At 37.1% G+C, this 21,672-nt stretch overlaps 2 protein-coding genes and 1 long non-coding RNA gene across 7 annotated transcripts in view; 1 reads left to right on the top strand and 2 right to left on the bottom strand.

The window, feature by feature from the left end:
* The window catches only part of REEP5 (receptor accessory protein 5), a 49,345-nt gene extending 45,587 nt beyond the window's left edge, over positions 1-3,758 (top strand). Inside the window, exon 5 of the mRNA XM_003405012.4 lies at positions 3,090-3,758. Within this exon, the coding sequence (XP_003405060.1) occupies positions 3,090-3,139 (50 nt within the window). The 3' untranslated portion in view covers positions 3,140-3,758. The remainder of the gene's footprint in view (positions 1-3,089) is intronic.
* On the bottom strand, positions 3,284-8,404 carry LOC135228498 (uncharacterized). Its single transcript, XR_010319067.1, has 2 exons — positions 6,801-8,404; positions 3,284-6,694 (listed from the first exon to the last, which is right to left on the bottom strand). It is a non-coding gene; the product is annotated as an uncharacterized LOC135228498 (long non-coding RNA).
* Positions 8,405-8,493: 89 nt separating this feature from the next.
* Positions 8,494-19,992, bottom strand: SRP19 (signal recognition particle 19). 5 transcript variants are annotated; one of them, XM_064275004.1, is made up of 6 exons: positions 19,799-19,948; positions 19,179-19,254; positions 16,170-16,241; positions 15,966-16,077; positions 12,096-12,156; positions 9,484-9,596 (listed from the first exon to the last, which is right to left on the bottom strand). In XM_064275004.1, exons 1-5 carry the CDS (start codon positions 19,837-19,839, stop codon positions 12,122-12,124), a joined length of 336 nt encoding a protein of 111 aa, XP_064131074.1. In that variant the 5' UTR covers positions 19,840-19,948; the 3' UTR covers positions 9,484-9,596; positions 12,096-12,121. The 5 variants fall into 5 exon arrangements, with proteins under 5 accessions (XP_010588141.1, XP_064131074.1, XP_003405058.1 ...); XM_010589839.3 differs by lacking the exon at positions 12,096-12,156 and having other exon boundaries at positions 8,494-9,596; XM_003405010.4 differs by lacking the exons at positions 9,484-9,596; positions 12,096-12,156 and adding an exon at positions 11,302-11,840 and having other exon boundaries at positions 19,799-19,992.
* Positions 19,993-21,672: the final 1,680 nt, after the last annotated feature.

Raw genomic sequence — 21,672 nt, 5'->3', positions numbered from 1 at the left:
GGTAAAAGATATTTTTTTATTTTTTTTTATTCTAGTGACATAAAATATGCCATTTTAACCATTTTTAAGTGTACCATTCAGTGGCATTAATTACATTCACTATGTTGTGGTGGGAGGACCTATGACTTGGAATCAACTCAACAGCAATGGGTTTGGTATGTTGTGAAACCCTATCACCACTGTTTCCAGAATGGGTTTTTTAATGACTAGTGATTTGTTGATGTGGAAAATGAGGAACATCTTTTCATGTGTTTATTGTCATTTGTATATAGTCTATGGAGAATGTCTATTCAAGTCCTTTGCCCATTTTTAAAATTGGGTTGTTTGTTGAATTGTAGGAATTCTTTATATATTCTGAAAATTAAACCCTTACCAGGTACCAAAACCAAACCCACTGCCGTCGAGTCAGTTCTGATTCATACCGACCCTGTAGGACAGAGTAGAACTGCCCCATAGGGTTTCCAGGCTGAAATCTTTATGGAAGCCAACTGGCACATCCTTCTTCTGCAGAGCGGCTGTGGGTTCCAACCACCAACCTTTCCATTAGCAGCCGTATGCTTAACCACTGCACCATTCTGTGGGTTGTATTCACTTTCTTCATAGTGTCCTTTGATGCATAAACGTTTTTAATTTTTATAAAGTCCAATTTATTTATTTATTCTTTTATGGGCCTGTTTTGGGTGTCTGGAAATCCACTGCCAAATCCAAGACTATAAAGATTTACTCCTGTATTTTTGTACCAAGAGTTTAATCATTTTAGCTTTTATATTTATGTCATTGATCCATTTTGAGCTAATTTTTCTATATGGTGTAAGATGGGGATCCAACTTCATTTTTTTACATGTAGAAATCCAATTGTCCCAGCACCATTTATTGAAGAGACGATTCTTCCCCACCGGACTTGGCACCCTTGTAAAAAATCAGTTAACCACAGATGTATGGGTTTATTCCTGGACTTTCAGTTCTGTTCCTTAGGTCTGTATGTCTGTTCTCACGCCAGCTGCACAGTTTTAATTACTGTAGCTCTGTACTAAGTTTGCAAGATCGTTTTGTCGATTTGGGACTTCCTGCAATTCTATATGGATTTGAGGAGTGACTTTTCCATTTTCGCAAAACATGCTTTGGGATTTTGAGAGGGACTGCACTGAATCAGGATAACTTTGGATATTGTCATCTTAACAATATTGTATTCCAATACATGAACATGTCTCTTTACTTAGGTCTTTAATTTCTTTCTGTAATGTTTTAGCTTCCAGTGTACAAATTGTTTTTTGGGGGTTATATTTATCTCTAAGTATTTTATTCCTGTAGATGCTATTGTAAATGGAATTGCTTTCTTAATTTCCTTTTTGGATTACTCATTGCTGATTTTTAGAAACGTGACTAATTGACTTTTGTATGTTTACTCTGTATACTGCAAATATGCAGAATTAGTTCTAGTAGCTTTCTTGATTCTTTTCGGGCTTTCTATAATAGAATCATATCATCTGTAAATAGATATAATTTTTCTTCTTTGTTTCCATTTTGGATGCCTTTTCTCCCCCCCACCCCCACTCGCTCTGGCTAGAACTTCCAATACAACATTAAACAGCAGTGGTGAAAGGGGGCATCTTACTCTTGTTCCTGATATTAATGGGAAAGCTTTTAGTCTTTCACCATCGAGTGTGACGTTAGTTGTGGTTTTTTCATACATGTTCTTTATCATGTGGAGGAAGTGCCCTTCTATTCTTAGCTTCTTAATTGTTTTTATTATGAAAGCCTGTTGGATTTTGTCAAATGCCTTTTCTGTGTCAATTGAGATGATGATGTGTTTCTTTTCCTAGTTCGATTTGAGTGATTTTTCTAGTGTTGAACTACTCTTAGATTCCTGGGATAAATCCCACTTGGGCATGGTATAATAATCCTTTTAAAATGCTGTTGGATTAGTTTTGGTAGTATTTTGTTGAAGAGTTTTGCATCTACATTCATAAGGGATGTTGGTCTGTGGTTTTTGTTTCTTTTGGTGTTTCATCTTGCTTTGATAATCAGGGTAATGCTGGCTTCACAGAATGAATTAGGAAGTGTTCCTTCCTCTTCTGTTTTTTGGAAGAGTTTGAAAAGGATTGGTGTTTGTCTGCATTTCTTAGCTTCTTAGATACCAATATGCCAAAATCCAATCTTACTTTTATATGATACATTCCTAAACAGGAATGTGAGATTAAAATAAGGAGGAGTTTACATGTTGGCACATTTTAGACTTTTCTCAAAGCTTCTGGATTACTAGGAAGTGAAATTTTACAAAGGGCTATTTTTTTTATTTAAGACAAGCTGCAATTTCTTCTTTGTTAACTTTGTTCAGTATTTTTAATTGAGTGAGAGGAGAACAGCTGTCAGGCAGTTGGTAGACATGGAATTCTTGGCTGTCATCACTGAGACTCTGGGCTCCATCAGAAACAGCTGCATTTTGTGGCATCTCACAGGAGGCCCTCCTCCCCTTCCATCACAAGACACACTGGTTTTTACAACACATTCCAAGCCACGTGGTAATTAAGAAAGGGAAGGTTTAGACACCTCAGATTTAAGAGTATTTTCTTGATGATAGTATTGTTTCATATGGCTTCCAACTTGAAAACTGTGGCAAACTCTTACTTCCCATCATAGGAGGAAATGGTGGCATAGTGAGACAGTAATATTCATATACATATACCATCATTTCTGGGATTGCAGATTGGTACATAGTGAAATCTTACAGTAGGCCAGCACCCAGATACAGACAAAAATTTCTTGGTTATATAGAACACTATATGCCTAAGGAATCTGTTTCTTTTGATGCTTAAAGTAGGGCAGTGGGCAGATAGCTTAGGCGATGCTGTAACTACAAGGGGCTTAAACTAGATGACCTTTAAGAACTTCTTTGCTCAAGTACTCACAATTTGTGCTCTGAGGGAGGTACCTTGACCACTTCCCAGAGACCCTTTTAACCCTGACCACAAAGCTCAGTGTGCTTCGTGAATATGAATCATCCGAGTTTTGTGATCTAGTAGCTACACTGGGCACAGAGCCTGTGCTGCAAAAAGGTTTGATGTGATTTTCTTTCCCTCCTTAAATAGCCAAGAAAGCTACCGTGAATTTACTGGGTGAAGAAAAGAAGAGCACCTAAACCACTGACTGGATGAAGCCTTTCTGCCCTCTCCAGACCTTCCTGTTAGGGCTTGTTGTTATATTAGGGACTGTGGTGTGATCATTTTAATAATGTTGCCTTGGAAACATTTTGATATATTAAAAAGCGAATGTGTTGTGAGGGTTTTTTTTTTTTTGCTTATTTTTACTGTCTATATATGTAGGCCACTTAGGTTTATATATGTAGGGAACATTTTAAATTTAATGCAGTGGGCAGTGTCCAAATTTTTAGAAATTTTGTCTGTAGGAAGGCAAAGGTATGTTACTGTCCTGCAGGAAATAAAAAAATAAACTTAAAACAAACATATGTATCTCACAGGCTGTGTACTTCACTGGACGGTCTCTGCATGAATTTTCTCTGTACTTACATTTAGTGCACTCTTTATGGTTCTTCATGTTAATGTACAATTTTATATAATTCTTAAATGATTTTAACGTATTTGTGCATATATATGTATGTACATATATATTTGGATATGTGACTGGCTAACTATAACATGCATAATTCTCATGGGGAAGGGGGGGTCACATATACTATCTATAAATTCTGTACAGTAAGAAAAAAAAAAAAAAACTTTTTCACCTGCCAAAAGCTGCAGTGAAGGTTCCATTGTGCTGGTGTGATCTGCTAAATAATATTTCAGAAAATTAGTATTAATGGGTAATATTTCAAATGAACAGAGTTAAGTGAGAAATGAGGTTGAATTGTGGTGGGCCTGGCTGCTTTCCTAACACTGGAGCAGCTGAATCCCAGGACCGCTTTGTAAAGCAGTTAGTCTTGAATGGGGAAATTTACACATGTATCCGTAATCTATAGCTCCAAATTCCCTATATAGCTAGTAATACTATCTAGTGGACTTAAAAAAAAAAATCTGCTTATGAGCTTTAGATTTGTCTGTTTGTTACAATGGAAACCATCCTTGGTTTCACCTTCAAAGCTGAGTAACATGTTGGTTTAGACTTCTTTCCCAATCTTTTTTTTTTTTAATTTTAACCTGGTTAAGGACCTCCAAAGACTTGCCTAGCTCTGATTACATATATGTTCTTGTACATATCTTGTACATCATTGGCTACAACATGCTAATGATGACATCTAGCTCTAAGAGCAATTCTGATGAAAGGAAATAGGATAGAACCTATAACCTAATTGGCAGTGATCATGTCAAACTGTCTTCATCTCCTTTCTCTGGGGACCTTCAAGGGCTTTAAGGTTAAACGCAAGAAGCTTCCCTAACTTACAAGTCAGAATCATTAGTAATCCATTTAAATGACTTCGTCTTTATTCTGTTTTGATAAATTCTGTGTAACTACACAGTTTAGGTACAGAACAAAAAAGTTAATGCCTCCAACTTGATCAGCCAAATAGCTTATGGGTCTTGACAGCTTGTTTGGACTAGAAAAACTGAGCTTTACATCATAGTATCAGGATCCTTTTGAATTAGACTAGACTAAAAGAAGAATACGACAAAATTAACAAGATTAAATATTCAGCCAGTAAAATTGTTTTTATAAGGCAAATAAAAATGATTAGTTCTCCTTTAGATAACAATAAGGTAAGATCATAATGATGCCTCATGATGTAAAAAATCTTGAAGATATCAAAAATAGGGGATTATATATCCCCAAAAATATTATAATATAGATGGTGGCATTTTTTTTTTCTGGGAAAAATAGTGTTCATCAAAGGCGTTCTAGTAAACGTCCCTTAAAAAAAAAAAGAAGTTTAGAAAGCAAACATTTAGTTGTTACTGGGAGAAAAATCAGGCCTTTTATATACGTATTTTTTAAAAAGTACCTGAGTATTTCAATTTCTTTTCCATAGTAACAAATCATGCTTTTCTTGGTGGCAGAGGAATGAAAATTAGCAACTTCTAGCCTACTGGCCAACAACAAGCATACAGAATATGTAATCAGATTGTTTAGTACACAGACTATATAACTTTTAGTATACAGAATAATCAGACAAGATAAAGAGGCATAAAAGTTGCTACTGTTGATACATATGTGCTTATTGGCTAATATCTGTTTAAAAACTATTAATAAAGTATATTCTGCATGCAATTTTTTTTTCTCCTTGATAACACAGCTTTGTCCTATAGTGCATTTTGCAAGAAATTGAAAGTCACAGTTTTTGGCAGTTGAAGTGTACATATTAATGGCAGAAGTTATTGAGTTGAGCAGTTGTCTCAGTTTAGATTTCCCAAATAAAAAGTTTCCAGGGCTATAATATTTGAAAAACTAACTGTGCCTGTGTCTCCCTAGAAGACACACTTTTATTTGTATGTGAATGGTAGTTTGGAGTATGTGAAGCTATAAAATTCCTGCTTCACATTTTAAATTTTTCAAAAAGAAGAAAAGAATTCCTGCAGCAATTCTTGCCTTCCTTGAAAGCTTCAATCATCATTCATATCAACAAAGTCACTGCTACTTCGGGGAAGTCTTCTACCCACAGCCTGAAGAAAATGAGCTTAGCCTTTAGATAAGTTATCACCTGTCCTTAAGATGTGATGTATTTAATGGAAATGGTTGTAAATAAAATTCAGTTATCTCATTTAACTTATTTTCTGGGGGTTTCTTGTTTTTTTAACCCAAAATTATTTAAGTAAAATCATGTTAAACACAGAGGTATGAACATTAAACACTGCTGTTTATTAACTCCATTCCTCAATGGCCTGTTATTTTCCCCTGGTGGTTACTACCTATCAGAGGAAAAGACCTTCCCTAAAGAAAACATCACGACATAAAAAAAAAGAAAAAAGTCTCTACCACTAGATTTAAAGGGGAACCCTGGTGGTGCACTGCTTAACAGCTCAGCTGCTAACCAAAAGGTTGGCAGTTCAAATCTACCAGCTGCTCCTTGGAAACCCTATGAGGCAGTTCCACTCTGTCCTGTAGGATCACTGTAAGTCAAATTAGACTCAATGGCAATGAGTTTTAATAAACCACTGCTTTCTACCTGCATACTGTACTACATGCAAAGAAGTCTCATATGATGTAAGACAGCATGTATTTTGATAAACAGGCAGTCCCTGGGTTACAAATGTCTGACTTATGTACAACTTGTAGTTATGAACCAACCCCAGTAAAGCCTGTTATATTAAAAAGTCAAGGTACATACAATAATACATAACAACAACAAATGGGCACTACTTTGATACTACTGTATTACTATGTTAAAGATATTTTAGTGTATCTGGAAGTGTTTAATGTTTTTTATGCACAGAAAGGTACACTATATACTGTACACTAAGACAAACATTTGACTGACTTTAAATATGAACCGTACGTAACTGTAACTGTTCTGGCTTACGTACAAATTGGACTTAAAGACAGGATCTAGGAACAGACTTGTTCGTAATCCAGGAACTGCCTGTAACAACACTTACGCACACCTCCAAATCGTTCTGTATTGTTTTAGAAATAGGTTAAGAAAAGAACTTGAGAACTGTATTAAAAACTACTTCCAGAATGCATGCTTTGGTCAGCTCAGATTCCAGCAGCTGCTTTGATGTCTCTACGTGTAGAATCATAGTGTCTAGAATAACAAGGTACAATTCAGATCCTTAGCCATCAAATATTACAGTACTCATCATGGCAGGGGAGCCCTGGTGGCCCAGTGGTTAAGAGCTCAGGCTGCTTACCAAAAGGTTGGCAGTTCTAATCTACCATCGGCTCCTTGTAAACCCTAGGGTAGCAGTTCTATGAGATGGAATCAACTTGACGGCAACAGGTTTTTGGATTAGAGGTGAGAAGTCCAAGATGAACTGGCAAAGCTGTGTTCCTTTTGGAGGCTCTAGAAAAGAATTCATTTCCTTGTCTTTTCCAGCTTCTAGAGGCTGCTTGCATTCCTTGGTTCACGGTTCCCCACCATCAGTTGGACCTGTACTTCTGTGGTCACATCACCTTCTCTGACTCTGACCCTTCTGCTTCCCCTTTATAAGGACCCTTGTTGATTACACTGGGCGCTCCTGGATAATCCAGGATAATCTCCCCATCTCAAGATTCTTAATCTTACCTGCAAAGTTCCTTGTGCCATATAAAGTAACATTCACAGATTTCCGGGACTGGGATATGGGGGTGGGAGGGAAAGCACCCACAGAGGTACAAACAGTTAACGCACCAAAAGTTCGACTCCACCCAGGGGAACCTCAGAATCCTGGCGAATTAATTCCAAAAAATCAGCCATTGAAAACTCTATGGAGCAGTTTTATGCTGACACACGTGGGGTTGCCATGGGTTGGAATCAACTCGACAGTGACTGGTTTTATGATTCTGCTTACCACACCTAGTCTCTCTTTAGGTATAGAAATCTAATTAAGTCACCCCCAACGTAAGGGGGCGGGGGAAACGATTAAGAGCACACCTTAATGTTGGGAAGGAACTAAAATAAGGAAGACTGGTGAAAGCTATCCTATACCTATCCAGGTAAAAGAAAGGAGGTTTATCCTCTAGAAATAGTAAGAGGGTCTCTGGAATGGGAAACACAAGCAGAGTTGAAGGAGGGGCACTGTATTAAAAACAAAGGATTGAGTGAATATATACAGTCTGAATCCTTCTCCTCACCCAGCCTCTACCACTAGTCTCCCAGAACACTGAAAGGCAGACCTTTATCCTCCTGGAAGAATGGAAGACTCTCCTCTGAGGAAGCTGAGTAGCCTAAGAGAACACACCAGTGATGCTGGAAATTCTCTGAATTTCCAATCATTTTTTGGATCTTTTGCTCTTGAATGAGCAGAAAACCAAAAACCTGAGGAAAACCTCTTAATATGACAGGGGCTAAAATAAAAATGGGAAAAAAGGAACTTGGAAACAACAAAGATTATTAAACATACCCTGAGATAAATAAGACAAATTGCAACCATGAAATAAGGATAGAGTTTAGAAAAATTAAACATTCTGATGAATAACAGTTTAGAGAAGTTGAAAAGATAAGGAAAATTTCAATAAAAGGGGTGGAGATAAACCTGAGAAAATCTAGGAAGTAGAGCAAAAAGGCAAATAAATGGAAATAAGAGGGAGAAAAAGAAAACTCGAGGACTAGTGTAGTAGGTCCAACATCCAAATAAAGAGTTCCCAGAAAGGGGAGAAAAATCAGTGAAATTTTCAAGAAAATATCCCAGAAAGGGGAGGGTGTTGACATATACAGGGTTGGCAACCAATGTCATAAAACAATTGTGTACTGTTAAATTAGAAACTTATTTGCTCTCTAAACTTTCACCTAAAGCACAATAAAAATATATATATATATATATATATATATATATATATATATATATATATATAAAAGCTCCCAAAACTCAAGGACACAAAAGTTTCCAGATTGAAAGGTCGGCTGGGTACCAAGCACGATGGACAAAAAAAAAAAAATGACCCACACAAAGTACACTACCATGATATTTCAGAATACTGAAAACCAGATTGAGTTTCAACAAGAAAAAGTGGGTCACAAAAGATTATGAATTAGAATGGTTTGGTTGTCCCTTCATCAGCCAGAGAAGTCAGAAGACCAGAAAGCAATGCCTTCAAACGTGAAATAAAATGGTTTCCTATTCTAATTCTATACCCAGCCAAACAATGTGAGTAGTTGTTGTTAGGTACCTTTAAGTCGGTTTCAACTCATAGTGACCCTCCATGCACAGGAGAACAAACACTGCCTGTTCCTGCATCATCCTCACAATTGTTGAGAGTAGAATGATGGCATTTTCAGACATGCAAACCCTAAGAACATCTACATATTTATCAGAAAGATCCTGATGATGAGCTACATAAAACAAGAGTAACCCAAGGAAGGGGAATACATGGAATAAAAAGGTTATCCAACACCCCAGATGATGACAGAGAGAAAGACCCAGAGTGAAGATGTGCACTAGGCCTACAGGGTAACCAGCAGAGATCAGAGCCAGACAAAAAGCTCCAGAAGAAGCTTCTTTAAGATAGAATAAATAATCTACCTGATGTAAATGTTTTTGAATGACTATTTTGACAACTGATAGTTTGTAGTTACATTAGTGAATATTTAGAAACTAAGCAAATAAAAGATCAAGACAATAATTAGCTCCAAGGAAAAGAAAAAGTTATACAGAAAACAAAACTGACCATAGCATACTTTAGTGTTTCTCAAACTTTAATGTACATAGAATAGAACCACCTGGGAACACTGTTACATGCATTTTGATTCTGGGCTGGGGTCAGGGATTATGCATTTCTCATAAGCTGTCAGGGGAGGCTAATGCTGCTGAATCCCCAATCACACTTTTAAGTAGCAAAGGTACTAAATGGCTCAGCTATGAATAAATATATGGTAATAATATAAACTCTGAATAGTGACTGAAATTATGAAATATATCGACAGGATGGAAAGATGGGAAGTATACACACATGTGGTATGTGAGAAGGAAGAAAAATTGAATCTTCATCTTCCAGAGGGAAGTTAATGCCTGAAACGGAAACAAACTCTATTAAAACAGCCAACTATTTTAAATTATGTAGTCTTTAAAAAGTGGGCAAAGGATATGAACACAGTTCACTGAAATAAATACAAATGGTATTTCAACATATGATTAAATGCTCAAACTTGGTCTTTACAGACAATTCCATTTTCCACTTATCTATTAGCAAACAAGGTCAGTAATGCACTGATTGCAACCTGAAGAAAGAGCAATATTGTTACAGCAACAGTTTTAAAACCTCTTCTTACAATCCTTATCACCCCAAAACAAAAACAATTTTAGATTCCAGTCATCCTTCTGTGGCAAACCTTTTAAACGTGCTGCCCTAGTATCCATTCTCTAATGCCTTCTTCCTTGGCTACCTCTACTATCAGGGCTAAAAAAGCTCTGTATTCATTTTTCCAGGCTCCCTTGCAACTAGAGGTGAACATGTGCCACAGCTCTTGACAATGAGAAGAACTCTGCTGGGAAGGATTTTGAGAAATCCTTTGCTCTACTTTTAAAGGGGGACTAACCTGGCACTTTCAGCCCTCTTACAGGCTTGAGGCCAACAATCGTTAAGGATGTTAGAAACATGCCACAGATGGTGGAAAGATACAAAGGCGGTATCAATGAGCAGCTAAACCAACACCTGTAAAAACCTACCTTTGGGATTCATGTTATATGAAAAAAATAAACTCCTGCTAAAGTCCCTTACTGTTTTGTTACACAGCAAAACACATCCTTAAGTGATACAATTTCCCAACAAGGACTGCTCAGAACTGTTTTGCATACCGCCCCCGCCAGTATTTATGAACTATATAAACTGCTATACTATTATGTCCATTATAAAGCATGTAACACAGAAACTACTAGAGGCTGAGAAAAAAATATGAATAGAAACACTAATGTTTCTTCCTGCACGCCAATGGATTGTGTTCATACAGCCTGGGGTGTGCAGCCCCATTTTAAAGCTATGCAATTTTGGGTCAGCTTATTTCAGAATCAATTGAGATTGTTGGATTGCAATCAATGAAAACCTGAAAAAGGGATTTACTGAAAAGATATAAGGTGGCTCACAAATTTCAAGGAAGAGCTAAACAACCAGGCCTCTGGAAGAATGAGAATCAGGATGCTCGAAGTTGGAGAACATTAGATGACTTAGCTCCCGTCACCATCTATACTTCTGTTTCTACTCCAGATTCAAATTCCTGAGAAGTAAACCATTGTTCAGGTTAGGTCATGTCTTGTGGCCAGGCTGTTGTTCCCTAAAAGGGGTTCAACAGACAAAAACATATGGCCATATACAAATTCTCTTATATTTTACACAAAATCTTCACCACTTTCAGAGATAGGACTTTGGAATAAAGTCAGAAGCGCCAATCCAATTTAGATTCTTGAAATAAGTGTACCTCAAAGTGCTAAAGCATAGGTAATTTTAGAACATCAATCAATGTTCTTAAACCTACAAAATAAGCATTTCTTTCTAAAGCTTAAAAAAAGCTCAGGGCTTTCCATATGTTAAAAAACTAGCAACTGAACAACTCAATTACAATAACAGATTAAAAGAATGTGATCTGGCTGTTCACAGATCCCAAAGATGATTTAACTATTTTCTTTTAGTTTTAGGCTTACATTGTCTAGGCTTCCACTATCCATTTTATTCTCTTTAATTACTTCTTCTGCTGATATTAATTAGTTCATAAGCAAAAGCTACTAAAGTCAGTTTCAAATTTTATTCCATTGACTTAAAAGATGAACAAGTTTTATAGTTAAAATGTTATTAAATTTATCTCAAGCACAAGTTACACAGAGGATAAGCAGATACAGGATTTCAAGTAACTTATGGTACAGTTCACTGTCCATTTAAAAAATACGCTCTCATCCATGAAAAGCACTGAAGGGCAATTTTTTTCTTTTATACTGCATAAATGCTAGATGCAAACTTTTGATGTAAATTTCTTTATTTCATTATCAATTCAGATGCTGAAGCTGAGAGGCACAAAAGTTCACAGTTAAAGATGCAAATAAAAAGCTTCTTCCTTCCTCTCAGATACAAAACGGAGGCCTCCATTCATGTCTGTTTCAGGAATAGCGCATACTTGATTCTTACACCAAATCACTTCTTCTTCTTCCCTTTTCCTTTTTTACTTCCCTCTCCTTGCTGAAGACTTTGGTCACCACCTCCTGTTTTCTGTGTCCTTGTTTTTAGTTTAGGTATCATTTCCGCTGCATACAACATTACTGACTTACCTGGGAACCAGAAGTTAGGCTTAGTGTATAATATGAGAAATAAGACATAAAAGGTCATTAATTTGAATATTATAAAAGTCTGGAAAACCATCACCATATTAAGAAAATGGGAAGGAATTAAACCAAAACAATCAAATGACTGTGAAGACAGTGACTTGCTCAAGTGAGGGCCTCTGCTGGAGAAAATGAAGTACTGAGACTGAGAACAATGCTGAAAGTATCTAAATGAGCAAAATCAAAATTTCAAACACTAACTTTGAAACAAAATTTTGGTCTTGGTCCTAGTCATTGACTTGAAGATCAAAGGAGAAAATATCTAAAAATAATGAGTTGGAAACAAAGAGTCAGAATACCATTATATCTTTAAGCTAAAGAAACGTGTGGCTGTTGAAGTCTTTAGTAACAAAACCTAAGTGCCATTAAGCTATACTAGATCTTACCCATACGCTTAGATGCTCTATGTGTATATACACTCCTCTGTGCACCTACCAGCTCCAGTAGTTGCCTTCCTTATTCTAACACATCCAGTTCCTCAGCTTTCCTCTCTTTTTATTATCTTACATTTTCTTACTGGAAACTGGATGTACCATTTGTCCAACCTCAATTTTTACCTCTATTTTATTTACTGGTCAAATCAAGTTTTTTCCTCCATCTTTTGAAAGACAGTATATGTATAACAAGTAAGAAGATTGAATCAGTAGTCAAAAACCTCCCAACAAAGAAAGGTCAAGGACTAGTTGGCTTCTCTGGTGAATTTTAACAAATAGTTACATATATATATTCTTCTTTTTTTCAGTTGCTATTAAGATGATTCCAACTCATGGAGACCCCAAGTGTTTCAGCATATAACTGCACTCCATAGAGTTTTTGATGGCTGTGACCTTTCAGAAGTAGATTGCCAAGCCTTTCTTCCGAGGTGCCTCTGGGTGGATTTCAACCACCAACCTTTTGGTTAGGAGCCAAGAGCTTAACCATTTGTGCAACCAGGGACTCCATTCTACCAAACATTTAAAGAAGAATTAACAGCAATCCTTCACATGCTCATCCAAAAAAAAGAAAAGGAATACTTCCTAACTCATTCTGATATCAAATACAGGAGAAAAGAATACTACCAAGCAATATCTCTTATGAATATACTACAAAAATTTCAACAAAACACTAGCAAACCTATTCCAATAGCATATTAAAGGGTCATATACCATGAACAAACGAGATTTTTTCCAGGGATGCAAGGGCAATTCAACATAAGAAAACCAGTCAATGTAACACAACACATTAATAGAATGAGAGAGAGAGAGAGAAAAAAAAAAAAAAATTATCACCTCACTTGACACAGAAAAGGCAGCTGTCAAAATCCAAATCCATTCATGATAAAAATATCCAGCAAACTACAAACAGATGGGAATTCCTTACACATGACCAAGAGCATTAATGAAAAACCCACAGCTAACATCGTACTCTGTGGTGAAAGACTGAGAGCTTTCTCCCAAAGATCAGAAACAAAGACAGGGGTGCTGGTTTCAATTCAACATTGTACCAGAAATTCTAGCTACAGCAATTAGGCAAGAAAAAGAATTAAAGGCATCTGAATAGGAAATGAAGAAGGAAAATGCTCTCTCTTCAGGAATGACATGATCTTATACGTAGAGAACCCTGAAGGATCCACCAAAAATACTGTTACGGCAAATAAATAAATTCAACACAAGATTAACATATAAACATTTGTATTAAAAAAAAAATTTTTTTTTTTTTAAGTAATGAACAACCTGGAAAAAAAAATTAAAGTTGGAACACTCATACTTGCTAATTTCAAAACTTACTACAAAGCTACAGTAATCAAACAGTGCTCTACTGGCATAAGAACAGAAATGCAGACCACTGGAATAGAATTAAGGGCCCAGAAATAAACCCTCACAATTGTGGTCAATGGATTTCAACAAGGTACCATGTCCATTCAGTGGGGAAAGAAGAGCCTCTTCAACAAATGGTGCTGAGAAAACTGGATATCCACATGCAAAAGAATAAAGTTTGACCTTTACCTTATAACACATACAAAAATTAACTCAAGATGGTTTTAAGAGCTAAAGCTATAGAACTCTTTGAAGAAAACGGGGAAATTTATACAATGTTGGACTTGACAATTCTTTTCTAAATATGACACAAAAGCACAGGCACAGATGAACTGGACTTCATCAAAATTAGCTTTTGTGCATCAAAAGACAGTATCAAGACAGTGAAAAGATAACCCATAGGATGGGAGAAAATTTTCCTAAGTCATGTATCTGATAAGGAATTTTTATCTAGAATACATAAAGAACTACTACAGTTCAAAAATAAAAACAATCTAATTTAAAAATAAGCTAAGCATCTGCATAGACATGTCACCAAAAACATGAACGGCAATGAGCACATGCAAAAATGCTCAATATCATTAGGGAAATGCACATCAAAACCACAACGAGACTGTATTTCACACGTTCTAGGGTGGCTATCAAAAAAACAGAAAATGACAAGTGTTAGTGAGGATGTGGAGAAACTGGGAACCTCATGCACTGCTAGTGGGAAGGTATAATACTTAGTGAAATAAGCCAAATACAAAACAATAAATGTTACGATTCCATTTATATAAAAATCTAGAACAGACAAATTAATAGAGACAAGAGTAGATTAGAGGTTACCAGGAGCTGGAAGGAGGGAAGAATAGGGATTTACTGCTTACTAGGTTTAGGGTAATGAAATAGTCCTGGAAATAGCGGTGATGATTACAAAACATTGTTAATGAACTTATGCCACTAAATGTACACTTAAAAATGGAATATTTTATTTTATGTTATATATATATATTACCATAATTAAAAAAAAAAAAAGATACAGGAGGAAAAAGAACACATCAGAATACGGTATCTGCTGCCTCCTACATTAGAATCTAAGTTTCTAGTAATGCCTGACAATCCTGACAGTTTTTATTATATAAAAATCAAGCTATTTTAATTCAACTAAAAACACTTAAATTGTCAGTTTGGGGTTACTGTTTCAAGGAAAAAAAATTACAAATTAAATGAACACATCAATTTTTTTTTTAATTAAAATTTTTAGAAATAAAAAACTCAGAAAAGCGATGAATAATATGTAAAGAAACGCTTATATTCCCAGTACCCCAAAATCAACATTTTGGAATACTGATGTCCAGTTTTGTTGTTTTTTTTTTTTAAAGAATAAAATACTAGAGATAAAGCTACAGTCTTCACTCTCCACCCCGAATGCCATCAGGTTAACTACAGGTAGTCCCTGACTTACAACATATTCAAGTTACAACGAACCACACTTAACAACCGTCTCTTTTTTTTTTTTTTGGACAACTTATCGTAATACGTACTACATACAATGGAGCATGTAATTTACTGATATCATTCTCAGACATTTACGCGCAGATGTTCAAAGACAGGATTTATAAAGACGCTCATGATAAATGGCAGTAATAATTAAAACTAAAAAAAAAAAAAAAAAGGTATTTGACTTACGTCAGAACTGACTTATGACAGAGTCATCAGAATGGAACCCTGTCATAAGCTGGGGACTTACCTGTACTATCTTAAGATAAAGTTTATCCTTCTAGTCTGTTCCAAAAATATGCACATACATATATCAATAAACAACAATAATACTTTGTATTTAAACTTACCTAAGTGATATATTTTTTTAAGTGGTATCATACTATGCATTTCACTTTTTTTTTCACTCAATATTGCTTTTTAGATTAAGAATAGAAATTATTAACATATCTCAAGTGTCTCCAGTATATGAAAAGGTAGTTAACACTTAACCATTTAATGATTTATTTTATACTCTTAACCTGGGAGCAATGATGGACTTCTAGAAGTTTATAAAATGTTCACAAAGTGGTTTTTTGAGAAAGGATTAACAGGTTTCATCACATTCACAAAGACGTTCTTAACCTAAAAGAAGTCAGAACCATTGTTTACCACTCTCCACCCACCAATAGCAAAATCTGTAGAATATAAATTATGATTTTTACTTTTCAAAAGCTCCGTTTTAAAGCCTATTTTTGTATTACATAGGGATAACCTATCCCAAGACTCTATACATTCATTTAAAAGAGCTTACGTGATGGAAACTGTACAAGACAGAGGCTGCCATCTTCCTGTTTGAGCTGGACCCGGACTCTGCCCCTGTACTGAACATCGCGATTCCATTCTCTAGAGTACAGTTTATTTTTCTAATATAAAAAACAAAAACAGGCTTTGTTCAAAAAAGTATTACATCAATGAGATTACTGTGGAAAACAGTAAAGAAAGAACCACATTATACCTCAAGAAATGCATTAAGTCCAACTGCTAAGCATACATCCTGAATTTCTGTAGCTGTAGGATTTTCAACAGCCTGAAAGAGTTAAAAACAAAAACACTGAACAGCTTAGCCTGAGGAGGATTACTGCTATACTGTTGTATAAATCCTTTCAAATACTATGATCAAAACCAAACCCATTACCATCGAGTTCATTTCGACTCATAGCGACCCTATAAGAAAGAGTAGAATTACCCCACAGGGTTTCCAAGGAGTGCCTGATGGATTTGAACTGCCGACTTTTTGGTTATAAGCTAGCAGCTCTTAACCACTATGCCACCAAGGTTTCCACTATGATCAAAGCACATACCAAAACCCTAGTTTTTTTTTTTAAACAAGGTACAGTTGTTTCAATGTTAAATTTTAAAAATTTCTGGGAATAATATCGATTCACACTTTTGTGTCTGTCTCCCTTCTAATAAAATGTAAACTTCACCAGGGAAAGGACTTTGTTTTGTTCAGCAGTATACAGTATTCCCTAGCACTTAGCATGGTGCTCAACAAATACTAATTAAACAACTATTACACATACAGTCACTTTAGAAAAATGGCAGTATCTACTAAAGCAGAACATACACATTCCCTGTAATTCTGCAATTCCACTTCAAGGTATATATGCAACAGAAGTGCAAAAGTACATTCACCAAAAGACAAGTTCAAGAATGTTCCTGACAGTAATATTTAAATTACCCCAAACTAGAAACAACCCAATTGTCCACCAAAAGTAGAACGGACTGTGGTATATTGACACTATGTAATACTATAAAGCAGGAGTTTTCAACTGGGAAGTTTTGCCTCCCAAGAGACAAGTGCAATGTTTGGAGATATTTTTGATCGCCACAATTCTGCACATGTGTGTGTGCGTGCGTGCGTGCGTGCATACTGGCATCTAGTGGGTAGAAGCCAAAGATGCTAACGTCCTAAAATACATAGAAAAGTCCCCCACAACAAAGAGTTATCCAGCCCAAAATGTCAATAATGCCGTTATTCAGAAGCCCTGCTATAAGGAATTAACAAGCTATACTAAAAAATGTAGATAAATCTCAGGATAAAGTTCAGTCAAAAAAGCCATACACAAGAGTACATAGCGTATAATTCTATTTATACAGAGTTCAAAAATATGTAAAAGTAATGTATGGTATTAGAATTCAGAACAGTGGTGATCCTTGTATGTCTGAGTATGCAAGGGGATAGTGACTGGGAGGGGATGTAAAGGAATCTTCTGGGGTCCTGGTAATGTTTCTGTTTAAAATTTGGGTGCTGGTCACCCAGGTGTGCGCATTTAGTGAAAATTAATCAAGCTGTACATTTATGATTCATTTATATTTCTGTATGTAGGCTATGCAACAAAGTTTATTAAAAAATCAATCAGCCAATCCATGCTTGTCTTTACTCCTTCCTACTATTCCAATCATTCTCCAAACTATCTTAGGGCTTGTTACCAGTGGCCTCTGTCACCATGGGTTAACGTCATGCATTATTCTTTTTTCACTGTACTTTAGATGAGGGTTTACAGAACTAGTTTCTCATCAAACACTTAATACACATATTGTTTTGTGACATTAGTTGCCCACATGTCAACACTCTCCCCTGCTCAACCTTAGGTTCCCCATTACCAGCTTTCCTTCCCCTCCTGCCTTCTCGTCCTTGCCCCTGGGCTGGTGTGCCCATTTAGTATAATTTTGTTTTATGGGCCTGCCTAATCTTTGGCTGAAGGGTGAACCTCAGGAGTGACTTCATTACTGAGCTCAAAGGGTGCCTGGGGGCCTTACTCTTGGGGTTTCTTGGTCTCTGTCAGACCAGTAAGTCTAGCCTTTTTTTGTGTGTGTGACTGAGAATTTTGTTCTATGTTTTTCTCCAGCTCTGTCTAGGACCCTCTATTGTGATCCCTGTCAGAGCAGTCAGCGGTGGTAGGCGGGCACCATCTAACTGTGTTGGACTCAGTCTGGTGGAGGCTATAGTAGTTGTGGTCCATTAGTCCTTTGGACTAAACATTCCCTTTAGTTTTCTTTATTGTCCCTTGCTCCAGATGGGGCAAGACCATATCTTAGATGGCCACTCACAAGTTTTAAGACCCCGGATGCTACTCATCAAAATAGAATGTAGAACATTTTCTTTATAAACTATGTTATGCCAATTGAGCTATATGTTCCCTGAGACCATGGTCCCCGCAGTCAGGCATTATTCTTAACAAGTACTTTGGCATCTTCTCTTTTACCCTGAGGCAGCAAAACAGACTTCCCTTTACATATTTAGGCAGCAAAATGGAAGCTATTAAATAACACAAACATAACTAATTCGTTGCTTCAGACCAAGTTACCTTAAATTTGTCATTGTAATTACAAAATGTATATGACTCTTTACAAAGCAGAATTTGACATCAATTTTGAAAATAAAAGCTTCTACAAAAATCTTTTACTTGGCATCAGGCACCTGGCCAAACTTTAACCACTACACCAACACAGAATTTGTGTTTTCCTACCCAAAGAGCACAAGGGAGAAATCATATTCTTTTTAAACACCCTACTTTAGTAAAGTATTAATTTTAAAGTAACTTCCTTAAAAATTAAATAAATAAAAATAACATAAAACTCAACAAAGCTGAATTTTCTTCGAATCTCTGTATTTTTACAAACTCAACTCTTTTGGACATTATACTGTACAATGCCAGGATTTTAATTTCCTTTATTAAGGGGAAAACTATCATAACCTACGATTTAAAAAAAAAAAATGCAAGCCCTACAGACTGTCACTTCTTTAAAACAAAGGCTCATGAAGAACCAGTTTAAAAATCTTTTAAAGCTATAAATTAATGCCTTTCTGGCTTCACCAATATTAAAGTAACCTCCCCAATTCTTATCTGCTGCTCCCCTCAGATCCTAAAGAAATGTAATAAAGTAAAAGAAACTCACACGGCTCTAACCGGACAGCCCTCCCGCCCCTAAAGGACAGAGATGCCGGTCATCCCCTCACCTTATTTATGGGGATGCGCCTCCCCTCCGCGATGGTCTTCTTGTTATTTAAATAAGCAGGGTAGATACAAATGAACCTGACACAGAAAAAGCACAGCTGGTATCACCAGAACAGGATTTCCCCAAACTCATTCAATCAGTCATCATCGTCACCATCACGATTGCTGGTACACCTACACTAAATATTTTTGTTCAAGTTGTCTCTCTTTTCCTTAAAAACCCAACCAAATCAAACCCGTTGTCTTTTACTTAAGTTACTTAAAAAGAAAACTTTATTTCTTAGGTGAAGAGACCAACATCACTTGCTAGAGAAGGTAACTGTTAAAAACACACACACGTATGATAAAAGCAAAGCAATGCTGTAACTATTCAGTTAGATACAGCTGTCTGTTTCTGAGGCTGGGACTTACTCTCTCAAATGAAAAAGAATTGTGTTATAGACATTAAAGACTTCAAAAAACCCAAAGTTCTTGGGATTGGAACAAGCTCCCCGGGAGAGGCGCAGGGCCTGCGGCCAGGGCCGAGCTCCAGCGGCGAGGCCGTTGTCGAAGGCGGGCGGGGCAGTGTCGCGGATTCGCAGCACCCCCTTTCTTCCTCAGAACCCACCTCCCCGGGACCCACCTGTCCTGGTCGGCAGGTGACCGCGCTGCAGCGCAAGCCATCTCCACCCGGGACCGCCGAGCGCCAGCTCGGAACTCGTAGAGAGAAACCTGGCCGGATCTCTGCGCCGAGAAACCAGGGAAACCGCCCTGTCTTCCGGCGGAAGTCCTACCCTCTGAGACACCCTCGTGTCCACGGCCCCCTACGGTCGGTTTGTTCCGGCACCTATCGCTCGGAGCCAGGATCTCTATTCCCTGACGTGGCCTGTAGAGAGGATCCCGCGAGAGGACACGAAAGCTTCTGATTGCTTCCCTTCTCAGATCCCTCCCACCAGGAGGTCTTAGGCGCACGCGCTGTCCCTAAAGCAATTTTTCGGGTTCCTTCTTGCCCATTTCCACACGGAGATTGGGTGGTGGTAAGTAGCCCCGCCCCCAGGCAAGAGTTGTGCGTTGCGGAGAAGCTCTCCAGTTCTTAGCGGGAATTCAGGTGTTACAGCAGGAAATGAAGTGCCCTGTATGTGTAACTTACTTTTTGGGCACTGCAGATTGCTTTCAGCTTGGCCAAAGTGGGCTTTATAATGATGGAACTAACAAATTTACTGGTATTGTGTTTGAACGTGCCGTATAAATGTTAGAAATTTGATCTTGGAAGAAAATTTTAATCTCAGGAGGACACCTACCCTAGAATTCACTATTCTATATACTGTACGTTGTTTGCAAAGCACTGTTTCCATACCCTTCTTCAGCTAAATGCACTTTCCCTATCATTTTAATTACGCCTGTTTAGTCCACACCTACAAATGCCCCAGACACTGCAAAAATAAATACGCAAAGTAAGATATATTTTAATTTTCTTTTCTATAAGGAAAAAAAAAATAAACCTCCCAAAAGTCTGTGAATGTCTTCAGTGAAGTTAGGTATAATTCCGGCAGTCACGCTATTTACTGCTGAGCATGCTAAAGGAGGTCTGACTGGGAGCTGACTTTTCCTTTTTCCCTTGCTTATCGCCTGTCAATTTTCCTTGCAGTTTCTTAGTGCTGGATTAAGTTAGGTGTTGATGCAAATAAATCTTACCCTTTCTAAAGTGTACCAGATTCTTGTAAAAAGAGCTTCACACGATGCACGCCCTGCCCCCCCCAAAAGATTTAAGGATGAAATATATTCAACCTTAAAATACGTAGTTTACCTGCTTTATGTTTCACATTTTAATTGCATTATAAATATCCACATCTTTCTTTTAATAAAATCAATATTATATGCATATATATGAAAACACTGGAAAATGAACCAGATAATCTGAAGCGAAATGCATGCAGTGGAGGGTCAGCAAAAAAGAGGAAGACCCTCTATGAGATTGCTTCACGTTGACATAGTGGCTGCAACAAAGGGCTCAAAAATAGCAACAATTGTGAGGATTGTGCAGGACCCCGCAGCGTTTTGTTCTGTTGCACATAGGGTTGCTGTGAGTTGGAACTGACTTAGCAGCACCTAACACCACCAAGGGAACCCTGGTGGTTTGGTGGTTATGTGCTATGGCTGCTGACCAAAAGGCTACCAGTTTAAATCCACCAGGCACTCCTTGGAAACTCTGTGGGCAGTTCTACTCTGTCCTGTAGGGTTGCTATGAGTCAAAATCGACTCGACAGCGATGAGTAACAACAACAAAAGCTTACTTACCATGGAATTGCTTTCTTAGAGCTGAGTAAGTGGTTAATTAGAGACAAAAAGGCCACTGTTAAAATTGGTGGTTGTATTCCCTTGTTCACACACATTAAATGAATGAAATGATAGAACAAATTATTTTTGAGTGCCATCCTATGCTAGGCCTATAAGTTGTTTAACTCTACACTATTGTCAAAATGGAAACCCTCTTGGCCTAGTGGTTAAGAGCTATGT

The sequence above is a fragment of the Loxodonta africana genome, chromosome 2 (assembly GCF_030014295.1).
Source record: "Loxodonta africana isolate mLoxAfr1 chromosome 2, mLoxAfr1.hap2, whole genome shotgun sequence".
Classification (NCBI taxonomy): Eukaryota; Metazoa; Chordata; class Mammalia; order Proboscidea; family Elephantidae; genus Loxodonta; species Loxodonta africana.
The sequence above is the reverse complement of the archived record's forward strand: the minus strand, read 5'-3'. Positions and strand labels throughout refer to the sequence as shown.